The following is a 21,177-nucleotide window of genomic DNA, read 5'->3' as shown; positions in this document are numbered from 1 at the left end:
ATATATATATATATACACACACACACACACACACAAATCAAACTAATTTGATATATATATATAAAAAAAATAAAAAATAGGTAACTGTTTGCACTTCTGCTAAGGTTTAGTGTGGGGTCACGGGTCAAAGTACTAATAAGAGTGTTTGGGATGTCTGCTGCCATGAAACAAAATGGAAACTTGATTGATAGCTAGGGGGTTGAAGGGAGAGCACGCAATGTAGAAAGCAAAGGTCATAGAGCCATTTCCCTTCTCTGCATAGATAATGACCAATCCTCCCCAAAATAGCAAAGCGTAGATACTATGGATCAATATAGCATGTGCTATGCACACTTATTCTAGTATTTTGAAACACAAATATTTATGCAATTGCAGTTAAATAAATCTGAGGTAGCATTTTATAGCACAAGTTAATTTTTCAAAAATGATCTCCAATTTAAGCATACAAATTATAAGCTAATATAGCTTGGAGCTAATATACATTTAAATACAAGTGTAAAAATTCAGCTTTAATTGATTACAAAGATGCTGTTTAAGACATAGTTACTTTTATATATTAAAACAAATGTACTAGATTTTAATAAGTTTAATACCCAATACTATATAAATACAAGCCTAAGTATAATTAAATCTCTTTTTTTCCTTTTGTAGGTCTGGTCTGCATGAAATCTAGTAGTTCAGTGGTGGAGTTGGTCATGTTACTTTGCTCTCAGGTGAGTTTTAATTGATAGTATTAATACTGTAGAAAAGTTGTGTGGCTGAAATTGCTGCCTTTGATAAATAGCTGAAGTTATGGTAAACATGCTTACAATTAGAATATATTTTTAACTGTAGTGTAGAAGGACTAAATTTTAGACACTATGATTGCAAATGGATTATGATGTTATACTAATTGAAATCTCAGGTGAGCGAAGACACTGAGGTTTTTGTGTCCCATTAAAAATGTCTAGCATTTACATAACCTCAGTCTTGAAGTCTAATTCCTTGCTCTGTTTTCATAAGAGAAAATAAAATATTAAGGTTAGGGAAACAGATTGATTTCTGCACCTTGTATAGTGGCACTTGAAATCCTCTGGGATGAGTGAGCGTTTTTCTTTTGTGTAGAGGTTATGAAATGAGTGATAAATACTTTTGAAATCCTTGTTATTGTTAATTGTTTTTGGCATGTACTTTGAATCTGAGGGAAAAAAAGATGTGAAAGTGGCTGTGATGGTCAACACTTCAAGATTTTCCACATTCTTGACAAAATCACCTTAGATGCTCTAAAAATCTTAGAATTGCCCTATCTTTTTGGTTAGTCTTGATAAGATACTGGATAACCTTCTTACAATTGTAGTTAAAGAATAATATGCACTTCATCAAATGGATGTACTTTTGGTGTCCTCTTGCTTTCTCTGTTGTAATTAAATAGAAGAATGTTTTTATTGAACTTTTTCTTTTTGGTGCTTTAAAAATGATACCTGGTAGTAAATTCCCCTACTTAAAACTTTAAAATAGCCTTTTTTAATGGGAAGGGTATTGGTCTAGAGGTCAAGGGTTCTGACCCATTTAAAAACCTTTGACCTTCATTTACAACCCTTATGGTTTACTTGCCTGACGAATAAGGATAATGCAAAATTAATGTTTCTTCACATCGATTTATTCGTTTTAGTGCCTATATTGCCAAATTTATTTAGACTGTGCTGATGGACATTTCATGAATACAAATGAAAGAATCATAGAAGGTGTGAAAAATCAATAGTCTCCATTGTCAATAAACTGCAATAAGAACAATTACTTCTGGAGATTACACCTAATGGATTTTACAATGAACTAGTGAAGAGTAGTTATGTTTCTAGTGGGCTTATTATTCACGGATGTAATCAGAATTTTATTTACATAGTTTCCCCATCTTCTGCAGAAAATATCAAGGGAATATATTTGTTTTTTGGAAGTTTTACTTAATATCTTTCATGGAACTTGGAAATAATTGCTTATCATAAATGTTGCTGTTATTTTCTGAAAGTGTACCTAACCACTCTACATTCTTAGAATACAAATTTACCATTGATTATTTAAAAAAACAAAATAGATGTTACTTGGAAACCTACATAAAACTTGTTATACTCTTCTATTTAAACTTGTTATACTCTATTTTTCTTTTAGAAAACTAGTGATTTGAGATACTAAAAACATTTCTTTTTAAGATGGTCTGATTAGCCTGTTATGTTTGTAATTGCTGTTTACCTTTTTTGATAAGGTAATCTTTTTATTTTTTAAATAATCTCTTTATATTTTATTTTTTGAAAATTGCAAAGAACAATACTGTCCTCTGTACAGTATGTCACATACTTGGTTGTTGGAAGCTGAAAGTATAAGGAATAAATGATCCACTCTAATGCACCTATTTGTCATACATGTCACAGTGCTATTCAATGCTAATCTAATCAAATGGAGGATATGGTGATAGCTTAGTAGCGTTAGTAGCAAAGGATGAGCTTGTTTTGAGTAAGAGTTGAAATAAACCAATAAAGTCAAACTTAACTCTTAAAAGTTACATAGCAGTTGTAATATTTGGCAGAATATGAAAAATGATGCGAGAAATGAAGCCAAAATTAGCTCCAGATGTGTACAGATTGTTCTGGGGGTGATAATTACATTTTTCACTTTGAATTTTCCTAATTCAAAGAGGTCAGTGTGGCAATCACAAAAGTGATTTATTTTGTTAAAAAGTGAACTGTCTTTTGCTGCATGAAAGCATGAGAGATATGAAATTGAATTTCAACTAGACATTTTACAGATACCGGGAGGAGAGGGGGTTGAGTTTGATTGATATATATTTATATATATTTTGGCCCAAGACAGGGTGGGAAGTGAAGTGGTATCCTCTTGCTAAAATTATAATTAATTTTTTAAGAGGAGATGGAGAGGATGGAGTGCCAAAGATCGAAAGATCAGGTCAAAAACTAGTTTTTAATCACATAAATAATTCAATAGTTACAAATTAAGCATGTACAATTTTGATTTAAAACTCCAAAAATTTGTCAGACATTTTATGAAAGTGGAGGGCTGTTCTGATTAATATCTTCAGTATTTTGTACCTAATTTCTTTCCCAATATTTGCCCTATTAAAGTATTACACCAATACCAATTATATACCAATACCTTAAACAAATAAACAAAACTTCAATGTATAAGACTGGGAAATTTCTTCTTTTCCAAGAAGCAAACAATACAGTAATAAAATCATATGTCGTTGCAGCAAAAAAGGTTTGAGATTTTATTATTGTTTATCCAGGAAAATGGAGAAAATCAACCATTTCCTAGGTAAAGTAATTTTTAAGAGTAACTACAACTGTCTGAAAAGAAATCTTTTTATGTAGTTATTTCTGCTATTTTTTGTTCAAGTTTTTCAAGTCAACTATTTAGACACCCCCCTTGCTTCTACGTGTAAAAATGTTGTTGTTGTGATCCTTATTTAAATTTACTCATCTCCCTTGGTTTATGAAAAAATTAAATAATTCAACGTAGTGCAAACCTCTTATTTAAAACCCAGATTGGTGTACTAGAGTAAGGCTTATTCTCCATACAATCATCAAAAAGTAGTTTTTTGACTGACACACTAAATTTGAGACTTTGTGTGAGTGTATGTACTTACATTTATATAAATCTATCAAGACAAAAAGGAATCCTTCATTTAATATTACTGCAAAGTGTTTCTGCTTATTTGACATTAATATCATTTTTGAAAGAATCGACGTTGCATTCAAGGCCACTTTATAAAAGCGTTGCGTTGCTCATCCTAATTCAGTCTGACATACATTCCAATAACACTACCTCCCTTCTAGGGTTTAAAGCTAAATTTATGGCTAAGCATTGTGAAGTGCATCATTTAAAAATGGTTTCAACCCAAAACATCTAATAAATAAATAATGTGTATGGCTACTCAGTAGTAGACTTTCCAGACTAGAAATCATTCCATCGGATACTCAACAGTCCACTATCGGAGAGGGCTGTCAGATAAATCTTATAGTAGCTGCATTCATGTCCTGTAAATCACATGTTATTGTCTGAGCCTTCTGCCAGGTCATCTATTCTTTTCCCATTTATCAGAAATGCATAGAGTACGCTGAAACTAGAAGCACCATGTAGTCTGGCCCGCCATCCTGTCTGAGTAATTAAACCAGCAAAAAGAGTAAAGTCCTAAGATAATCTGATATTCCTTTTAAATGGATGACATCAGAATATATTAGGTGCCTGTGTATGCTATTTTGGGACAAAGTTCCTTCATGTTAAAGGTCTGACATAACCATCATTGGATAAACATTTTCCCCTAAAATTGCTCTGAGTGTATCACTAAACCCTTGAAGGCGTCCACATGAATGTGTGTATGTGTATATATACACAAGTAAATATGCCACTGTGTGCCACAACTCTTTTGTCAGATCCAGTAATTCAGTTGTTTCCTTGAAATAACTATACTGATCTGAAAAACCTCCAGTCTTTAATAAAGCTATCTAAAATGTTTATCCTTTTGTCTCTATATGTTTAAGCTTTCTCCTTAGCTACTGTAGCAGTGGGGTGAGAAGTGTACAGTAATCTGGTGTAAAGCAGAGAATTAGGTAGAATATGTTCTATTAATTTTCTGATGCCTCTAAAATGGTAGATTGTTAATATTTGCAATATTTAAAAAAGCTAAAAGTATTCTTTTTGCAGCAAATCAACCAAATTGTCACAGGATATAAACAACAAAAGTGATTAGCCTCTGTTTGACAGGTTCATCGTTGACTTAGAAGCTTTGTTGTAGTGGATCTAATTTCCCTTGACTTGACTATAGAATTAGTCTATTCTGACAGACTCAAATACTGTGTGCGGGTATTGCATCACTTACCAGAACTGGCCAAGAAAACTACACAAAGCTCCTTCAAATGACTGCAACTCCCATTTAGGAAGAAGACAAAAAAAGTTATAGTATGGTTCATTGTTAATGATTAAATTCTCTAGGTGCTTAATTGTTCCTCTTCCCTCTTGTAACTCTAAGAGTAAAGGACACATCCTTGAGGTATTTTTAAAATAAGACCAATATTTTAAAACATTAGCTCCATTTTGGTATTTTCTTTTTCAGAAAATTAACATAGTTTTCCTTTGCCTCAATATAACTACATATCTATAGCCATTAGATTTTTAGTAAAACATGGATAAAATGAATGTTTCATATGGTAGGTGGGGGAGGGGAATTAACATATCCCATGATCCTTCAAGTTGTCTTGCGTGCAAGCAAGAGCTTTGCCCATGTGGACCAGCTTTCAGAATAGGGGCCATAGCTGAGAAGGAAAATGCACTAAATGTCACACACTTTTGACTTACGATACATTTTTAATTTGGTGGTAGTGAGTGAGCTCAGATAGAGCACATATGTTAATGTACATTGTACATGGAGCAAACGAAAAATAAAATAGAAACCTTAGAAGCATCTAAAGCAGCAACTATTTATATTCAAAAAGTGAACCTTACTATCTGTGGAGGTTAGAATCCAGGTGTCCATCTACTTCCATGATCATGTTATCTTACCATATAATTAAATTCTCATAATCAGGTAAGGTTGCTTGAGGGGGAAACCTTCCAAAGCAAGGGAATACCTTTCTTTAACTTAACCTATACACCATTTAATCACCACTTTCACTGACAGACTCCATTGCCCTATAAATAAGTCACACATATCTCCAACATGTACAATAACACAATAACACCATATTCCTTAATATCTATAATCCAAATATTCCTTAATATCTTTAATTATGCACCAGTGAGCAGTATGATGTGGTGTTTTCCCATGAGGAGTTCTGTGGTCAGAGTTAGTTTTGCATTATAATTTGACATACACCCCTTCCCCCACAAACTGGAAATTATTTGATCCTGAAGTCTTGTTGCATTTTCAGCTTCTTCTGGATATCCTGTGTCCCAGGCCTTTTCTTTCAGAGGCAAATTTTGCAACAGTGATCCATTTTGCACTTTGATTTCTACAGTGTCCTTTACAGACTAAATCCTCAAATTACTTTGAAACATCAGCTGGTGCAGAATGTGGCTACTTGCTGGTTGGTTGAATGGTGTTTCTTGCAGACAACACACATGATCTGTGATCTGCACTTGTTTCTAATTTTCTGTCAAGTGAAATATAATGTGATGACTAACAATAATGATAACCTAGACCCAATTCAACTAAAACTTTTTAGTTATCTCAAAAGCCATTTTTTTCATGTTCCCTTAGCAGTTGAGATCAACAGAAGCACCCAACCTAGCAGCTCTCTGGGTTAGATATTAAAGGATTAGATGCAGAGCAATGTCAGTGTAGGTCTTGGGGGTGGTTTTGGATGTTGCTCCAATTTGTTTTTTTAATTGATGTTAGATGGGCACATTTTAATCCAAGATATTTTCCACGTAATTCCTTTGTGTCTGAATAGTCAAAAAGTTTGAAAATGAGCATCACAGTGCACAAGTCTTGATGTTGAGGACAGATTTTGTAGGATCTTTGCTGTGAAATAGGCAGAAAGTTATTTCAATGCATATCCTAAACTGTTGCTTTTGAAACTATATTAGTAGCTTGTTTTTGTTGAAGCTTGCAGTCTGAAAAGTGTAATCTTGGCAACAATTAACATTTCAAATCGCAAAGCTCCTTATACAGTGGCTCCTCACTTAACCTTGTAGTTATGTTCCTGAAAAATGCAACTTTAAGTGAAACGATGTTAAACGAATCCAATTTCCCCATAAGATTTAATGTAAATGCGAGGGGTTAGATTCCAAGGAAATTTTTTTGGGGCCGACAAAAGGCATTATATACTGTACAGTACTGTACTGTGGTTGGGAAGTGACCCTGGCTTACCCCACACCGGCACAGCCCACTGCAGGCAAGGATGCTAGAAAGCACCTTTGTAGCAGCAGCTTTCATGGAGAAGAGCAGGTGCGACTTTGCCGGGAATGCTCCAGGCCCACCTCTTCCTGTCCCTGCTCCACTCCAGGCCCACCTCTTCCCATCCCCACTCCACCTCCTCTCCGGAGCACGCTGCATCCCCGCTTTCCCCCACCCCCCCCAAATCCCTAAGCGCTGCCAAACAGCTGTTTGGCGACGTGTAGAACTTTCTGGGAGGGAGAGGGAGGAGCAGAGATGCGGTGCTTACCCGCTTTGCTGGGAGGGAGGGAGGAGGAGGTGGAGTGCTGGGAGGGAGGTGGAGGAGACAGAGAAGAGGAACTTGTGCAATGCTCCCTTGTAAAGTTGCTGCTCTTCCACAGAATCTTACAAGCAGTGGCCAGAGTAGGCAGCCAAACGACGTTATAAGGGAGCGTTGCACAACTTTAAATGAGCATGTTCCCTAATTGAGCAGTGATGTAACTTTGAAACAACATTAAGCAGGAGGATGTAAAGTGAGGAGTTACTGTATATCTAAAAATTCGAGTAATTGGAGGTTTTACCATTTAAATTGTGGTGATCATCTGCCAATAGAAGCTTTGCTTTCATCAGATATAGCTGTTTTGTAGCAGAAAAAGGAAAATTTCTCTAATAAATTGTTTTAATAAAATGGACAGAAGAGAAACACAGCTTTATTGGACAAAAGGGAGGAAAGTTTGAGAGTTTAAGGGACAAATCAAAAGGAAAGTGTATCCTCAAGTCTTGAACTGAATTCTGTCAGAACAAGAAGTGGTATTGGAGAATTTGTGCTTACAGATGTTTCCTACACTGTTCACTTTCTTTTTAGATTATACATATTGAGGCTTCAAGATTGTGCGTCATACCATGAGATTATATTGAGATAGGCAAAAAAGTACTTTTTGTGATTTACAAATTTCCCAGGGGCCTGTATTATCTGTATATAGTTTTGTACTCTTGTAGAGGTTATTTTAAAAATAGCTTATGAGCTAGCTGTTTGTATAGCTGAGAGAAGAAGGCAATCTATTCTGCTGCTGTTCAAGATAGCTAGATGCTTAAGTCACCTCAGGCCTTACTTATATCGACTATGGATGGGCATATTAGAGGTATTATGTATGCTTTTTTAAAACGTCAGATGGGCACACTACTATTGAGTGCTATATATCTAGTCGCAGAAATGGTATTAATAAAGAATTTATTAAAGCCAATGTAAATCATAGTGTGTGACATGCAGGGTAGAATGTGTTCCATTAGATGCTAGAAAATAGTGCAATAAGGAAATGTAATCGGGATTAATGTGGAATGCACATCTGACTTATATATAATTATGTGGAATGAAGGCTTCTCTGATGCTGCTTTCTGATCTACGTGATGCTCCCCATATCTTAAATTCTGAGCTCTTCAGGGCATGGGCAGAATCTTACTATATTTAGGGAAATTGCTTAGTGTAGAGCACACCATAACCACAGCAATCAAATGGAATTCTGACACGTCCCCCCCCCGGGATGGCTGCCAGCCACTGCTGGCAACTTTACTGGGGCTCCCCCTGCCAGAGTCAGAGGAACTATTATATGGTTATCTGGTAGTAGAAAAAAGTTGTTTTTTCCTTCCCTGTAATCTTTCTCTACTCAGCACTGGAAGATCATGCTGTAGTATTTGTTTTTCGTGGTGAGTTTTCCGTGTAGGGTCTGCTGTTGTTTGAGACCTGAGAGGCAGCTGGTGTGGAGAAACTAACAGTAAGGTTGAAGATCAAAACTGATTCTTTTTCAAAGAAAGTTTTAAAATCTCCTGGAGTTTTGAAGAGGTTAGGCTGTTTTGAGTTGCAAAAGCAGTTACATGAATGAATTGCACTTAAACCCAGTCATTGAGAAGCTAGGACTGTATGTGGGTTAGAAACTGTCCTGATTGATATCTCCTCCCAGCTAAGGAAGAGGCTCAGGTGTCCATGCTAATTCTTTAGAGCACTTTGATAACTACAGGGTGTTTTGAATACATCTGCATTCTGTAGCAGAAGGGGAAGGAGTCACCCTTGAGCAACTTCTTTCTTTGGGATAGGTTTTAGGGGATAATTCTGGACAATTGCTCTTCCATCCTGTGGGCTCTTTCATTGTCACCCATCTTACTCAACAAGTATGTTAAATGGCTGGCAGAGTGTGGAGTCTGTAGGATGCTGACAATACACTGCTTTTTGTCTCACTTGATTCAACTATGTCAGTTACCCAATGTCTGTCTGAGAGTGGAGCTTGGTTAATAGTCAGCTGTCTGAAGCTCTGTTCTGAGAAGATTGAAAACCAATAGAAGCTCTCTGAGTTGTTTCCTACCTCAGTCTTGGATTGAGGCTTCCATTTGTAATGTCTTCTACCAGATGCTATGGTAGTTATGGAGCTTGTGTTGGCATAACTGTGCCTGCATAGTCCCCTAGTGTAGACACAGACTACACTGACAAAAGGAGATTTTCTGTTGATATAGGAAGAGCACTTACCGGAATGACATACTGTGTATATACTCAGGATTTTATCGACAGGGCTATGTCTGTCTATGATGTGGTTTTTTCCACACCTCTTAACTAATGTCGCTAAGCTGATTTAACTTTTATGTGTAAACCAGGCCTGAGTTTATTTTCTTGTCTGTGACTAAGATGAGATATAGACCTTGCTACAGCAAGTAAATCGTCTGTCACTAAAGTAGGGAGAATTACTGGGGTTTTTTGTTTGTTTGCTGACAGCTTAAAAAGTGGGGGGAGGGGGGAGAAAAGAAAATTGGTTTGGGTCAGACTGAATCCAAACTTTTTTGGAATTGTCAAATCAAAAAAGTAGAGAAGTTGATTGTAGGTCATATGTAGTATTTTGTTTCCAGGCATTGTTAAAGGGCTAGAGTCATAAAATGGGGAGGGGGCTGAGGTAGTGGGGTGTCGCGTGCCCCATCCCCATAATCTTTAGAGCACCTGGCCAGGGACCTAGCTTCAAATCCTCCTATTCCACAGTGGGGGAGTCTAATCTGGGTCTCTCACATCCCAGTTGAATGCCCAAACCACTGAGCTAAAGATTATAAAGGGGACAAGATGCTACCAGCACCAGCCATTCTGTGAATGGTGCATACATCTGCTTGTGAATGTAGGCCAAAAATTTTATGGGGACTGAAATTTGTTGAATTCTTGTCAAATTCACAAACAAATTCATGTCAACCAAAATTGCATTTTTTCAGTGAATAAACTATTTGAAAAATGTCACCCATTTCTGTCACTTCAAAACTACATTACTGTAATGCATTCTAAGAACACTTGGAAACCAAAGCTAGTGTAAAATGTGTTTTGTCTGCTTTTTGGATGGAGTTTCACTTCTGAATTGGTTTCTTTCTGGTTCTCTCAATGTTTTGGCCCAGTTATCTGAAAAACCACCTTTCTCATGGTGCAATACTTCTGCAGTTGGGCTCAGTGGAGATGCTTGAAATAGAGTTGCCCCCCAGTTGAAATGAAGGGGTTTCTGTCAGGGCATTTTCCATGGAGGGCCCTCAGCTGTAGAACAGTCAGGCTCTGTCTCGCTTTGGTCTGATCAGAGCGAGGATCTGTTCACTTTCTAGTCAATCTGTTTTTCAGGCATTTGTGGAATGGGTGTTTTGAGGAAAATATGGAGTTGTTCACTATCAGTGTGGACATCAAATAATGCACTTAAAACATTGTAGTTTTTCAACATTTTAGCTCTTATTATTCAACTCTGTTTAGCGTATAAAGGTATATAGGCACCTAATATGGATGGACATAACTTGTAGCACATGCATTGGATGTGCAGTCACCTTTTCAGCAGAAATTTAGCAAACACAGTTTTGACTTTCTATTTAGAGCCCATGGCATTTGGTCAGAAATCAATGAAGGCATATAGTTTAACCCTTGCTATTACACCACCTGTGGAAATAGGTTAAAATGTGTGGAGATTCATCTGCCAATACTTCATGAAAAGTAATTGCCTAGTTCTTGACTTAATGATGCATTGAGTCTGTGGCAGTAACATTATGCCCGGTAGTGACCGCTGCAGTGAAAGCTGAATGCATGTTTTCATTCTACCATTCTGTTTGTAGTTGATTATCTTTCCATAACTGTGGGGTGAAATTTTCCAGGCTTACTCTCTTCCCCAATGGGGAATGTATGCAAATTAAAGTTTTAAGATGAACAAAAACTGTTTTTGAATATGAAAATGAAGGAAAAATATTTGTAATATTTTTCATACTCTTGTTGCTTAAATTACTTGGGGTAGATAGTTTAAATTTGACAAGGAAATAGTCCTCCGTGAGGAGAGAACTGGCTTACTAACGAAAACTTGTTGAAATTTGACATAGTTATGACATACCAAAAATCACGCTGTGCATTTTGCATTGAGGTGGTGGTTGGGTGATTGTGCTCAGCTAAGGAAGGCCACTCTGGGTACAGTTACAAACTGAAAAAATAGAGGAGGTACGCAGGGGAAGAGGCAGAGTTCTGTGCTTTATTTGTGATCTCTTTTTCAAAGGTAAAAGCCATACAGCTTCTAATATTAACAGTAAAGAGCCTCTCTCTAAAATGTGCAGGAGAGAGGGGGCTCAGTCATGATGTTCTGATAAGGTGAGTAGTGGGATAGGACATTTCAGATTTTAAGCAAATCGTTCCACAATGGAACTTTTTTCTTCATTCAGTAACTTATGAAACTACTTTTAAAAACTCTATAAGAATGCCATGTTAATGAAAAATCTACCATAAGTTACATTTAAGCATTTAGTCTTTAATGCATTTGCATTTCTCCAACTATAGCCATATATGTGTATTTGACATATCTATTAGTGTCGTATATATGAAATGTACTTACTAAACCATTCTTGTGCAGCATGGGACAGAATGACTATGATGGTAACGAGGAAAACTTGCTGGCACACACAGGTCACCTTAGTTAATTTTGTGGTCTGCTTACATGAATTGTACATTAGGAAAACTGCTGCTGGCTGAAAAGTAATTAACGGCACAGTTTTATTAAAAAAAACCTATTACAAGGAGATACATTCTTAGATATAATTTGTATTTTATTTTTCAGGTCATACATGATTATGTAGTTAAACTGTATCAAAAATGAATAAAATGGAGATACATGTGTAACTGTAGCAAATGCAATTTTAACCAGCATGCACAGTAATGCCAGAAGTGCTCCATTTTTGTTTTGGAATTAGTTTTTATATTTGGAGCTTTGTTTCTGCAAAAGAGACTATATGCTTGAAGAATTGAATAGTGCTTTTGAAATACAGATTATATGCCTAGAATGTCTCAAGTACAGTACCACCCTCCCCCCCCCCCAATCCCCTGCTTGAAATAATTTATCATAGAAATTAGAGATGGATAAGACTTTTATGAGGTCATTTTACCAAAGCACACTTGTTCCCTACAGTACGTTTTCAAATGAACATAGTGATTATGATTTTAGTTTAGTTTATGTTTAGTTATGATTCTTATTAAATACAGTTTACTTATTTCAGTTTTAGGCTCTCTAGGTATGATAGGCTCATTTAAGAGAGAAGAAAGTTAAGTGAAAATCACATGCATAGATTCAGAAAAAGCTTGTTTATGTTTTGACTTACTTTAAAATGTCTATTCAACTTGAAATTATAGCCCATAAAATGTAAAATTGTGCTGCTCTGTACATATATGATTCATGAATCAATATACATTTATATGTTTAAGGAGGAGTGTAGACTCTTATATAAATGAGAAGCTTGGGGAAAAACAGCTTAATTTGAAATGAAAGTACATTGCTGCACATGTTCAGAACTAGAGGATCATAATTTAGCTATAGAAGCAAGACTTCTCTGAACTAAAAGGCATCCTGTCGCTTCACCAGCACACTAGGACTTAAAAAAACACCACCATTTAAGGTGAATTTTGTGCAGTGAGAGCACACCCTGTGGCTTGGCAGTCTAGTCAGAAGGATGATATCATGCTGGCTTTCTAACTAGAACTTTGAACAATATTCTCATGGGTGGTAAATGTAAAACAAAGTAATATCAACTGGCACTTAATTCTGTGAGCTCCCTGCTGATTGGGCTATGCAGTGAAATGGAACTCTTCCTGAGAGGAAGTCAGCCTATAAGTGTGGAGACCTCTGAAAATAAAGTGTGCTTTAATTTGACACCCTGCTGTTTTACAGCTAGTCTGTTATATTTGAGACTATGGAGAGAGAGGCTAGTGAAGGGACAAGTCCAAGATTATGAAAAGTCCAGAGTATAGAAACACTTGTCTCTGGCTTTACACTGATTAAAAGAACTATTTTGCTTACATGTTATCTGACCACATTCATTCTTGATGTTTTCAATACAGTTGTTAAAAAAAAATAAAAAAAAAATAAATTCAAGATTGGATGGAAAATGGTCTCTGGCCTGAATGTTATGCTAGAGGAAGAACTGGTCTAGTGGTTAAACCAGACTTAATGTTTAACCCTTGGTCATGTCACTCAAACCTTCTTTGCCTCAGTTTTCATATCTGTGAAATAGGGATAACATCTAACCCACTCAAGGAATGTTTGTGAGGTTAATTAATTAATCTTCATAAAATGCTTTGAGATCCTTCATGAAAGCAGCATAATCTTATAATTCACAAATGGTGTTGCCACAAGTAGGAAACTGGGGTGCATCTCTGCCACATATCAGATCTCCACTGTTCATAAAAATGATCCAAAATTAGGGAGGGGGAAATCAGTTTTACTTCCTCCAGAGCCCTTTGTTTTTATGTAAGGAATTGCTTATATTCATCTCCTCATATGTAAGGGAAATTTTTGTTTTCTTAAACTTTGTACCAGATAAGTCTAGCAGAGACTAGTTTGCTAGTGCATCCCAGCATGATTGTTTATCATGTTTATTGTGGTAGTGTGTAGATGCTAACCGAGAATGGGTCTCTATTGTGCTAGGCACTGTACAAACATGGAATAAGAGACAATTGTTGTGTGGAAGAGCTTAGTATAAATAGACAAGACATACAAAGGATAGGGGAAAGGAATAGAACACAGAGGCAGAATCAACAGTGTGATGATGGCAAATTTCATGTTAGTTGTACAACTTTTTTTTGTTTGTGTTTAAATTCTTTTATTGCAGTTTTGTAGATTGAAAGACAAAAGAAAGGGGGAGGGCTGGAGACGATGAGGGTAGTGATCCAGGGAAGGGTTGCGTACCTGTGTGTCCTAAAGAGCTATTCATTCAAATATATGGGTAGTACTGATACCTGGTGACAGCCAGTCTTGTGCATGTTTTTTTTTGTAATGAATTTGTTTATAAGGATTTATATTAAGACAAAAATTTGAGGGGTGGGGAAGGGGTAATAGGGAAGAACTCTTATGATTTTTAAGCTATTTACCAGGGACTGTCTTGAATGCTGCCTTACTTAGTTAAACCTTATTTAACATTGGGCAGGACAATTGCTGCTGCTCTGTTGTCTCTGGAAGTTGTTCTGGGCGATATCAGTCTGTCACCATCAATGCAGCTGTACAGCTATAAGTGTGTTATGGTTTGCCAAGCCTTGTAATTAATAATCTGCCATTTGCAAGGCAGACTGGACTAATTTTACAAAATCTCAAGAATTAAAATGGGTTGCCCAGCAAATGAACACTGATATCAACAAGTAGTAATTGTCTTAACACAATTTAGCCAGCCCTGGATTTGCTTCCCTTTCTAAAAAAATAAAAATTGTGCATTTACTATGTTTCACCCACAACTTCTTTATGTAGAACCATTTCTTTTTTCTTTCCTGGGTTGTTCACTCAACCTGTCCTTTTTCCTCATTGGTTTTCCTAACTACTTTTCCTTCCCTAATTTTTCCCCTTAATTATGTTGCACCTTTATCTCCCGTAGAACTATTTGACACCCGGAGTCCTGCACTGATATTGAGGATTACAGCTAGGTTTAGCTAATAGCCTAGCTATTCTTCTTCTCATGCTCCTGCCTCCTCTCTCAGCATTAACAATAGCTGGTGAAGAAAGAACCTGGGGAGGAACCTCTGCAGTAGGGAAGCTTTGCTGCTAGTTGAACTCAATCCTGACCCCTGATGACATTGCCTGAGGAGTCATGGCAACAGCTAGCTAGAGAGAAAGGGAGACCAGGTAGCTTGCCCACTGCCTCTTCTCTCTCAGGCAATGGATCTAAAACCAGTGATCCATGGATTCAGTTTTATCCAAATCTATAGTCTGTCGCTGGCTCTGGATGGCAGAGGGATTAGTATTTAGCACAGAGCAGTCTGTCACTTCTTAATGTGATCTTGTTTTTATGGATGTAATGATACTTCTCAAGTAATGATTTAGAGTATTGTATATAAATTAAACTACAAACACCTTTTGTATAAATATTCCACCTTTTAAAATCAGGTTTTAAAATAGCTATAATATAGAGGATTTTATCAGGGAGTTCTGGTGACACAGACCTGGAGCTATAGTGATTGTCACCAGACCCTGCTGAATGAGCAGTAACCTTATATTACATGGTTGCCTTTTTTTGGTAATTTTATATGAACATTCTGGTGGTAAGAGTTAATTAATTTTCTATTCCAAGATCTCTGCTTAGAAATATTGTGCACTACCACAGATTACATTGGCTCAACCTATTGTAAGATCTTGTGGAGGTATGAAATTAATGTCACCACTGTGTGTGTGTGTGTGTGTACATATTTAATGTAGTAAGTGTCTGTCAGGACAAATTTGTGCAGAGCAAGGAAAAAGTCAATTACCTGTTACTCTTTAAAATTCTCATTGTATAACTGATGAGTATTGTTTTGCAGGATGTAATTGTACTTAGTATTTTACTGAATAATCTAGTACTTCAGTAAGCAGGTTAACACAATTTTAAATGCATGAAGTTTGTTTTCAGAATCTATAAAAGCTTGAGAGTTGAACTCTAATTTTAGGTATTGAAATTAAATTCTCATTATAACGTAATCTTAGGTATTTACCACATAACTTAATGCCAGTTTATAGGAAGCACTGTTCACAATGGAATACCCCAAATGGTTAAACAGCAGGGGAGTCTTCTGCTTTTAGTTAAAAACTCCTTATTGTATGGCTTATTTACTACTTGTTTAATTCTTAATGTAGTGTGCTGTGGAATTGAGCATGCAAAAGTCAGCAGAAAGAGTTCTGTTTTCTGTGTCTAAGGCTATTACTTGCTGTACAATAATAAAGGCACTATTTTATTGGGTTAGTTGTAATTAACTTCAGCACTAGGCATTGATATAAATCATTCTTAATCTGTTTTCTTTACATTTTCATTCTCTTTAACTGGTTTAACATAGTTGCTTTCTGTCGTCTTTTTACATAAGGACTAGGGTTGTAATTGCTTTTTTGAATTAGGCTGTCAGAAGCTAATGTGCATGTTGATCCAGGAATTGATTAAGGAACACTAATGAATTTCATATAACACTTTTAAAAGATTTGTTACTGTGTAATAAATATTCTGTAGTAGTGATCTGTTTTTACCTTCTTGGAATTCAATACATACAGTGTTATCAGGGTATATAACTGGCAAATATTTCAGTATACGAAACATTGATTCCATAGCATGATTAAAATGTTAAAAAATACCTTTCTAATGCAAATAAAATATATCTACTTGTCAAAAACGCACAGAAAGCGAGATGGGACAAGGATAGCTGCTTTCTTAAGATAAACTGTGTTCCACACTTCTACAAATGTTTCATTGTGGTGTTAACATTTTTTTCCTCCTCTTTTCTCTGTCCTTTGCTCAGTGTTAATTTGATACTTATTGGGCCAAATACATTTTTTAAAACTGATGTGTTGATATTTTTTTGGATACATCCTTGACATTTCCAACTACTCATATTGCTATTTGTTTAAAAACATCAGCAGAATTGAAAAGAACGTTAGTCAAGTCAGTTCTCAGTACCTTTAATTTTTTTTTCCAGTTCTTGCATTTTTCAGGAGATTATGTACACACACAGACATAATAAATATCTTTGGATGTCATTATTTCAAATGTACTTAATAGAATCAACTTAATTTCATACCAAATCCAAATATTTTAAAAATTCTGATTTCATCTGTTTTAAACAATTTTTTACCCAGTGATATATTCACTTTTCTGCCACCTTATTAAAATTGCTTAATTCAAAAGCTTTAGTTGTACACTACCACTAGCTGCTTTGCTTTTTGTGTTTCAAAAAAAAAGGTATTTTTAATGGAATGCAAGCAATAAATACTTTTTATTGTATCTGAGTGCATTTGATAGTTTTAAAGTCTTATAAAAATAATTAGCTATTTTATATAGTTCCAATGGCAGCCCTGCAAGTTTCCCCTGGAGCAGTCTCTAATGAACAGGCCTTGCTTTTTCCAGTTGGGCTTTCAGATTCCCTAAAGACTTGACTTCAGACCTTGGAGGGCAACAGCTGCCATTTCTCTTGATGACTGGAGTTGCCAAACAGACGGACTATGTACTAATAGGACACATTTTTAGAGCCTCAGTACGTGGACCCTTGATAGAGGCTTAATGATGATCATCTGTTGAGAGCTTGTAGCTGGGTAGGGTTAGAGCAACTTTTATCACCCTTGTTGAAATCAAATCCTCTTTACTGAGTAGTGAGAGAACTTGACTTGGGTAGATTGACGCTAAGTTAAGGCTGTCATAAAGGGGCCATTGTTTAGTATGGAATGATATAATGAGTAAATCTTTAAATTAAAAAAAAAACTATTGACATTTTTGGTCAAATTTCTTTTAATAATTCACCAACTTTTTACATGCTTGGAACAGCAGTAAATATTTTTTGCAAGGTACTTTGTGTTGTGTAATTGTCAAAATTCAGATCTATTTCTGTGTTGTCTAATTCCTTTTTTGTTAGTTTGTCAATGCTAGATTTTTTTCTTATCATATGCAGGTCTATGCACGTTCTACACAAAGTGAGTGAATCTGAAGATTTATTTCTTCAGTACTTTTGTTTTGAAAGATATCACATGCTTTTGTAGCTTTAGAGTTCTTTTATAGAGCTTAACATCTGCTTACACCAATACATACATTTACTTTTAGTGTAGAAATTCTAAATAGGGTTTGCCTCTTCAGCTTTATTTGACTTAAAACAGGATGAAATCCTGATCCCAACTCCCAATGACTTCAATGAGGCCAGGATTTCACCCTTGGTGGAGTTGCAGCAACATAGAATCATAGAATATCAGAGTTGGAAGGGACCTCAAGAGGTCATCTAGTCCAACCCCCTGCTCAAAGCAGGACAAACAATTTACTATACTTGGACTCTACATAGATTTGTCTAGGTTGACAATTGTTCAGTTTACTGTATAGTTTTCTCTTTTATGCTATGAAGAATCAGCTAAGATAGTCTGCTACTTTTCACTCTGTTCTTTATTGCTGAGTTTACCAAAGCTTGTAGTAGATGTAGTGCTGAGAGAGTGCTGACATCAAGTGCAAACACTGTTGAAAAGTTCTTGATAGTTTACTTTAGGCACTTTAAAGATTACTATATCTCTCCATGAGCAAGTTTTTTGTGCAGATTTGACCTTTAGTCTAGTGTATAATATGTGTCCTAGCCATATGTTAACACATTTTCTCACCCTGTTCCTTTCCTGGCTCATTCACATTTGTCAGGGTTGAAGTCATCCTTCTCACTTTTTTCGTTATTGAAATAAATTATTAAAACTTCCCATAACTTATATAGCAAAGGATGAAGTATCTACTGATTTGCCACCTTTTTTTCTCACTTCTGGATTTAAATTTCAAACACACTGGAAAATGCTTTGAAAATACAAATATGTAGCAGTGGAGATATTTATATAACTTATTAAAAAAATCTGATGGTGGGAGGGGGGGATTATCCAAAAGCCATTGGTAGTGCATTTTTCAAATTTAAAATAAATCAGTTCCCATTTTATTTATTTATTATATATATCTGGCTGAAGATGTACACATTTGCTTAGTAATGAAATTGTTTAATTAGATATACAGAATTTTGATATAATTAATAGTATAACATACAAATGTTCTAATTTGAAACATACTTGGAATAACTGCTTCCTAAAGTGTGAAGATGAAAATTGTGGCTACATACAAATGTTCTTTGTCCCCGTTTCAAGTAATATTTAATATTTTTTTAACCTGTTTCATCACTATCATAAAGGAGAGTCCTTGGACTTTGTCAGTGATGAAGTTACCAGATTAGAGAGAGATGTCAGATTAAAGAGGGGTCTGTGTATAACACACACACACACACACACACACACACACACACACACACACACACAGTTAAGTGTATTCTTGATATTGACTGAAAAGTGAGGGATGGCAGCATCTCATCTGTGTAAATTTTCCCATATATAAGTATGAAATTGAATCAAAACTTCATTCACTATACTGGAGCGTCAATAAGAAGTGGGATCATATATTTGTGCAGAAGGAAAAGCATGACATTTGTTTCAGTATTATAACTTACTCCTATTTTTGTCCGGTCTGTGGCCTTTGAGGCTGTGGCCCTTGAAAGCCTGTGTTTTAAGAAAATGTGTGCTTGATTATGACTTGAAAATGTGTCCTAAACCATAGCCTCCATCTTTTTAGCTGAACTGTTCAAATCAGCCCCATTATTAGGAGAAGCACTCTAAGCAGTTGCTATCTCCTCTGTACTGTAAGCTGCTTAGCAGCTTCCCTGTTGGCTACCTGTTGCACCAGACAACAGGGAGGAGGAGAGTAGTTGTGCTTGCTCTATTGCCAGTCTGCTGAAGCCCCAGGGAAAGCAGAATGGAGCTTGGCTGGCTGTATCTGAGCCTAGGAGAGCGCTTAGCAAAGGATGGCTCCGCTCTCTACACAACTGCTCTGGAGCCTCAGAAAGGTGAAAGAAGAGAAGTTGAGAACCAGCAACTAGTTGTATTTCCCTGATTCTCTGCCTCAGTCCTAGTTTAGATTTCAGCAGCCTAAGGGCTGGCAAAGGTCCTCTAGGGACCACACAACAGCTGGGGATAACCACAGGGCACCGCAGTGCAGCTACTTCCACCTCACCCTTGCCATGTGCGCTACATCATGAGCTGCAGAGAAGGCAGTGTAGGACATAGCAGTGCCAGCTCTGTCTGCTAAAGGGCACCCCATGCCATACGTATCCCCATGCCACGGGCTTATGGGTTTTTACTGCCTAAGTAGCAAAAGGGAGCAGAGAATCTGTTTTTGAGTATTGACCATTTAAAAAAAATTTCAGCCATCAGGCCAAAAACGTTGGATACCACTAGTCTAAGAGGCATTTTTCTGAATTCTCCTTTTTCTTAGATAGACATCCTTTTATTGTGCTTACTGAAAGTACGGAAATATAAGTGTTAGAGTATTCATCTCCTTTACAATGGTATTGATGCTATCAAATGGCTACTGGTGTATCTTTGAAATAAAAGGTTTGTACAGATGTTGAAAGGCGTCTCCTGTTCACCAAGTGGGAGCTTTGGTGGGATTGGCAAAAGGAATGGACCCCATGATGGGGGAAGGTCCCAGAGCTCAGGATCCTGAGGCTGAATGTTTACATCTCAATTAGGCAGCCCTGTAGCCCAAGCCCGAGTCAGCTGGCACAGGTCTGTTGTGGCTAATTGCAGTGTACACAGACACATAGACTAGAGGCCAGCATATGGTACCCACAGAGCCAAGAAGTTTTTGGCCAGGACTTGATGTGCTATGCAGGGTGGAGTTGTTAATTTCTATGTCTTGTACAAATTGCGGCCTTTTATTTAAAGCACTGAACTCTTCAGCAAAGAAATGGTGGCACAGGGGGATTCTGACAATTACTTCCACCGTAACTTGAATTGGTGAGGTTGGAAGAGAAGCTAGGATAGCCTACTTTTAGGCCTTGTCTAAATAGGATAATTTTTGTAAGCATGAGCAAACACATTTAAAAACCTTTGTGTTGGCAGGACAGCTTGTATTTTAACAAGTTAGTTGGTCAAGGCTAACACTAGGCTCCACCCATATGTTCTTCTTGTGTTATATGATAGCGTTCAGGACAAGCACGCTTTCTGACGTAAACATCTCTGCAATTTTTGGTATAACTAGTGGGAAGGGCACCAAAACGTTTTCTTTCTTACACTCTTCTCTGGATAGGATTCATGAGCATGATAGCTAGAATTGGATTCAGAAAAGAGGGTGTGAAAGAAAGTGTTTTGGTGCCCTTCCCATTAGCTGTACCAAAAATTGCAGTGATTTTATTTTATATATATAATATAAAAAATTTTTTTTGATTGCCATTGGGTCACTTATTCTTAGTTACATGTTTGTGGCTTCAATAAATCTGCTTTTTC

General features: G+C 36.5%; 1 protein-coding gene across 1 annotated transcript in view; it reads left to right on the top strand.

The window, feature by feature from the left end:
- Nucleotides 1-21,177, top strand: part of LRBA (LPS responsive beige-like anchor protein) — a 567,906-nt gene that overhangs the window by 152,443 nt on the left and 394,286 nt on the right. The window contains exon 34 of the mRNA XM_034771513.1: nt 652-713. Coding sequence (XP_034627404.1) covers nt 652-713 — 62 coding nt within the window. The remainder of the gene's footprint in view (nt 1-651; nt 714-21,177) is intronic.

Source organism: Trachemys scripta, chromosome 5 (genome assembly GCF_013100865.1).
Source record: "Trachemys scripta elegans isolate TJP31775 chromosome 5, CAS_Tse_1.0, whole genome shotgun sequence".
NCBI lineage: Eukaryota > Metazoa > Chordata > Testudines > Emydidae > Trachemys > Trachemys scripta.
The sequence above is the reverse complement of the archived record's forward strand: the minus strand, read 5'-3'. Positions and strand labels throughout refer to the sequence as shown.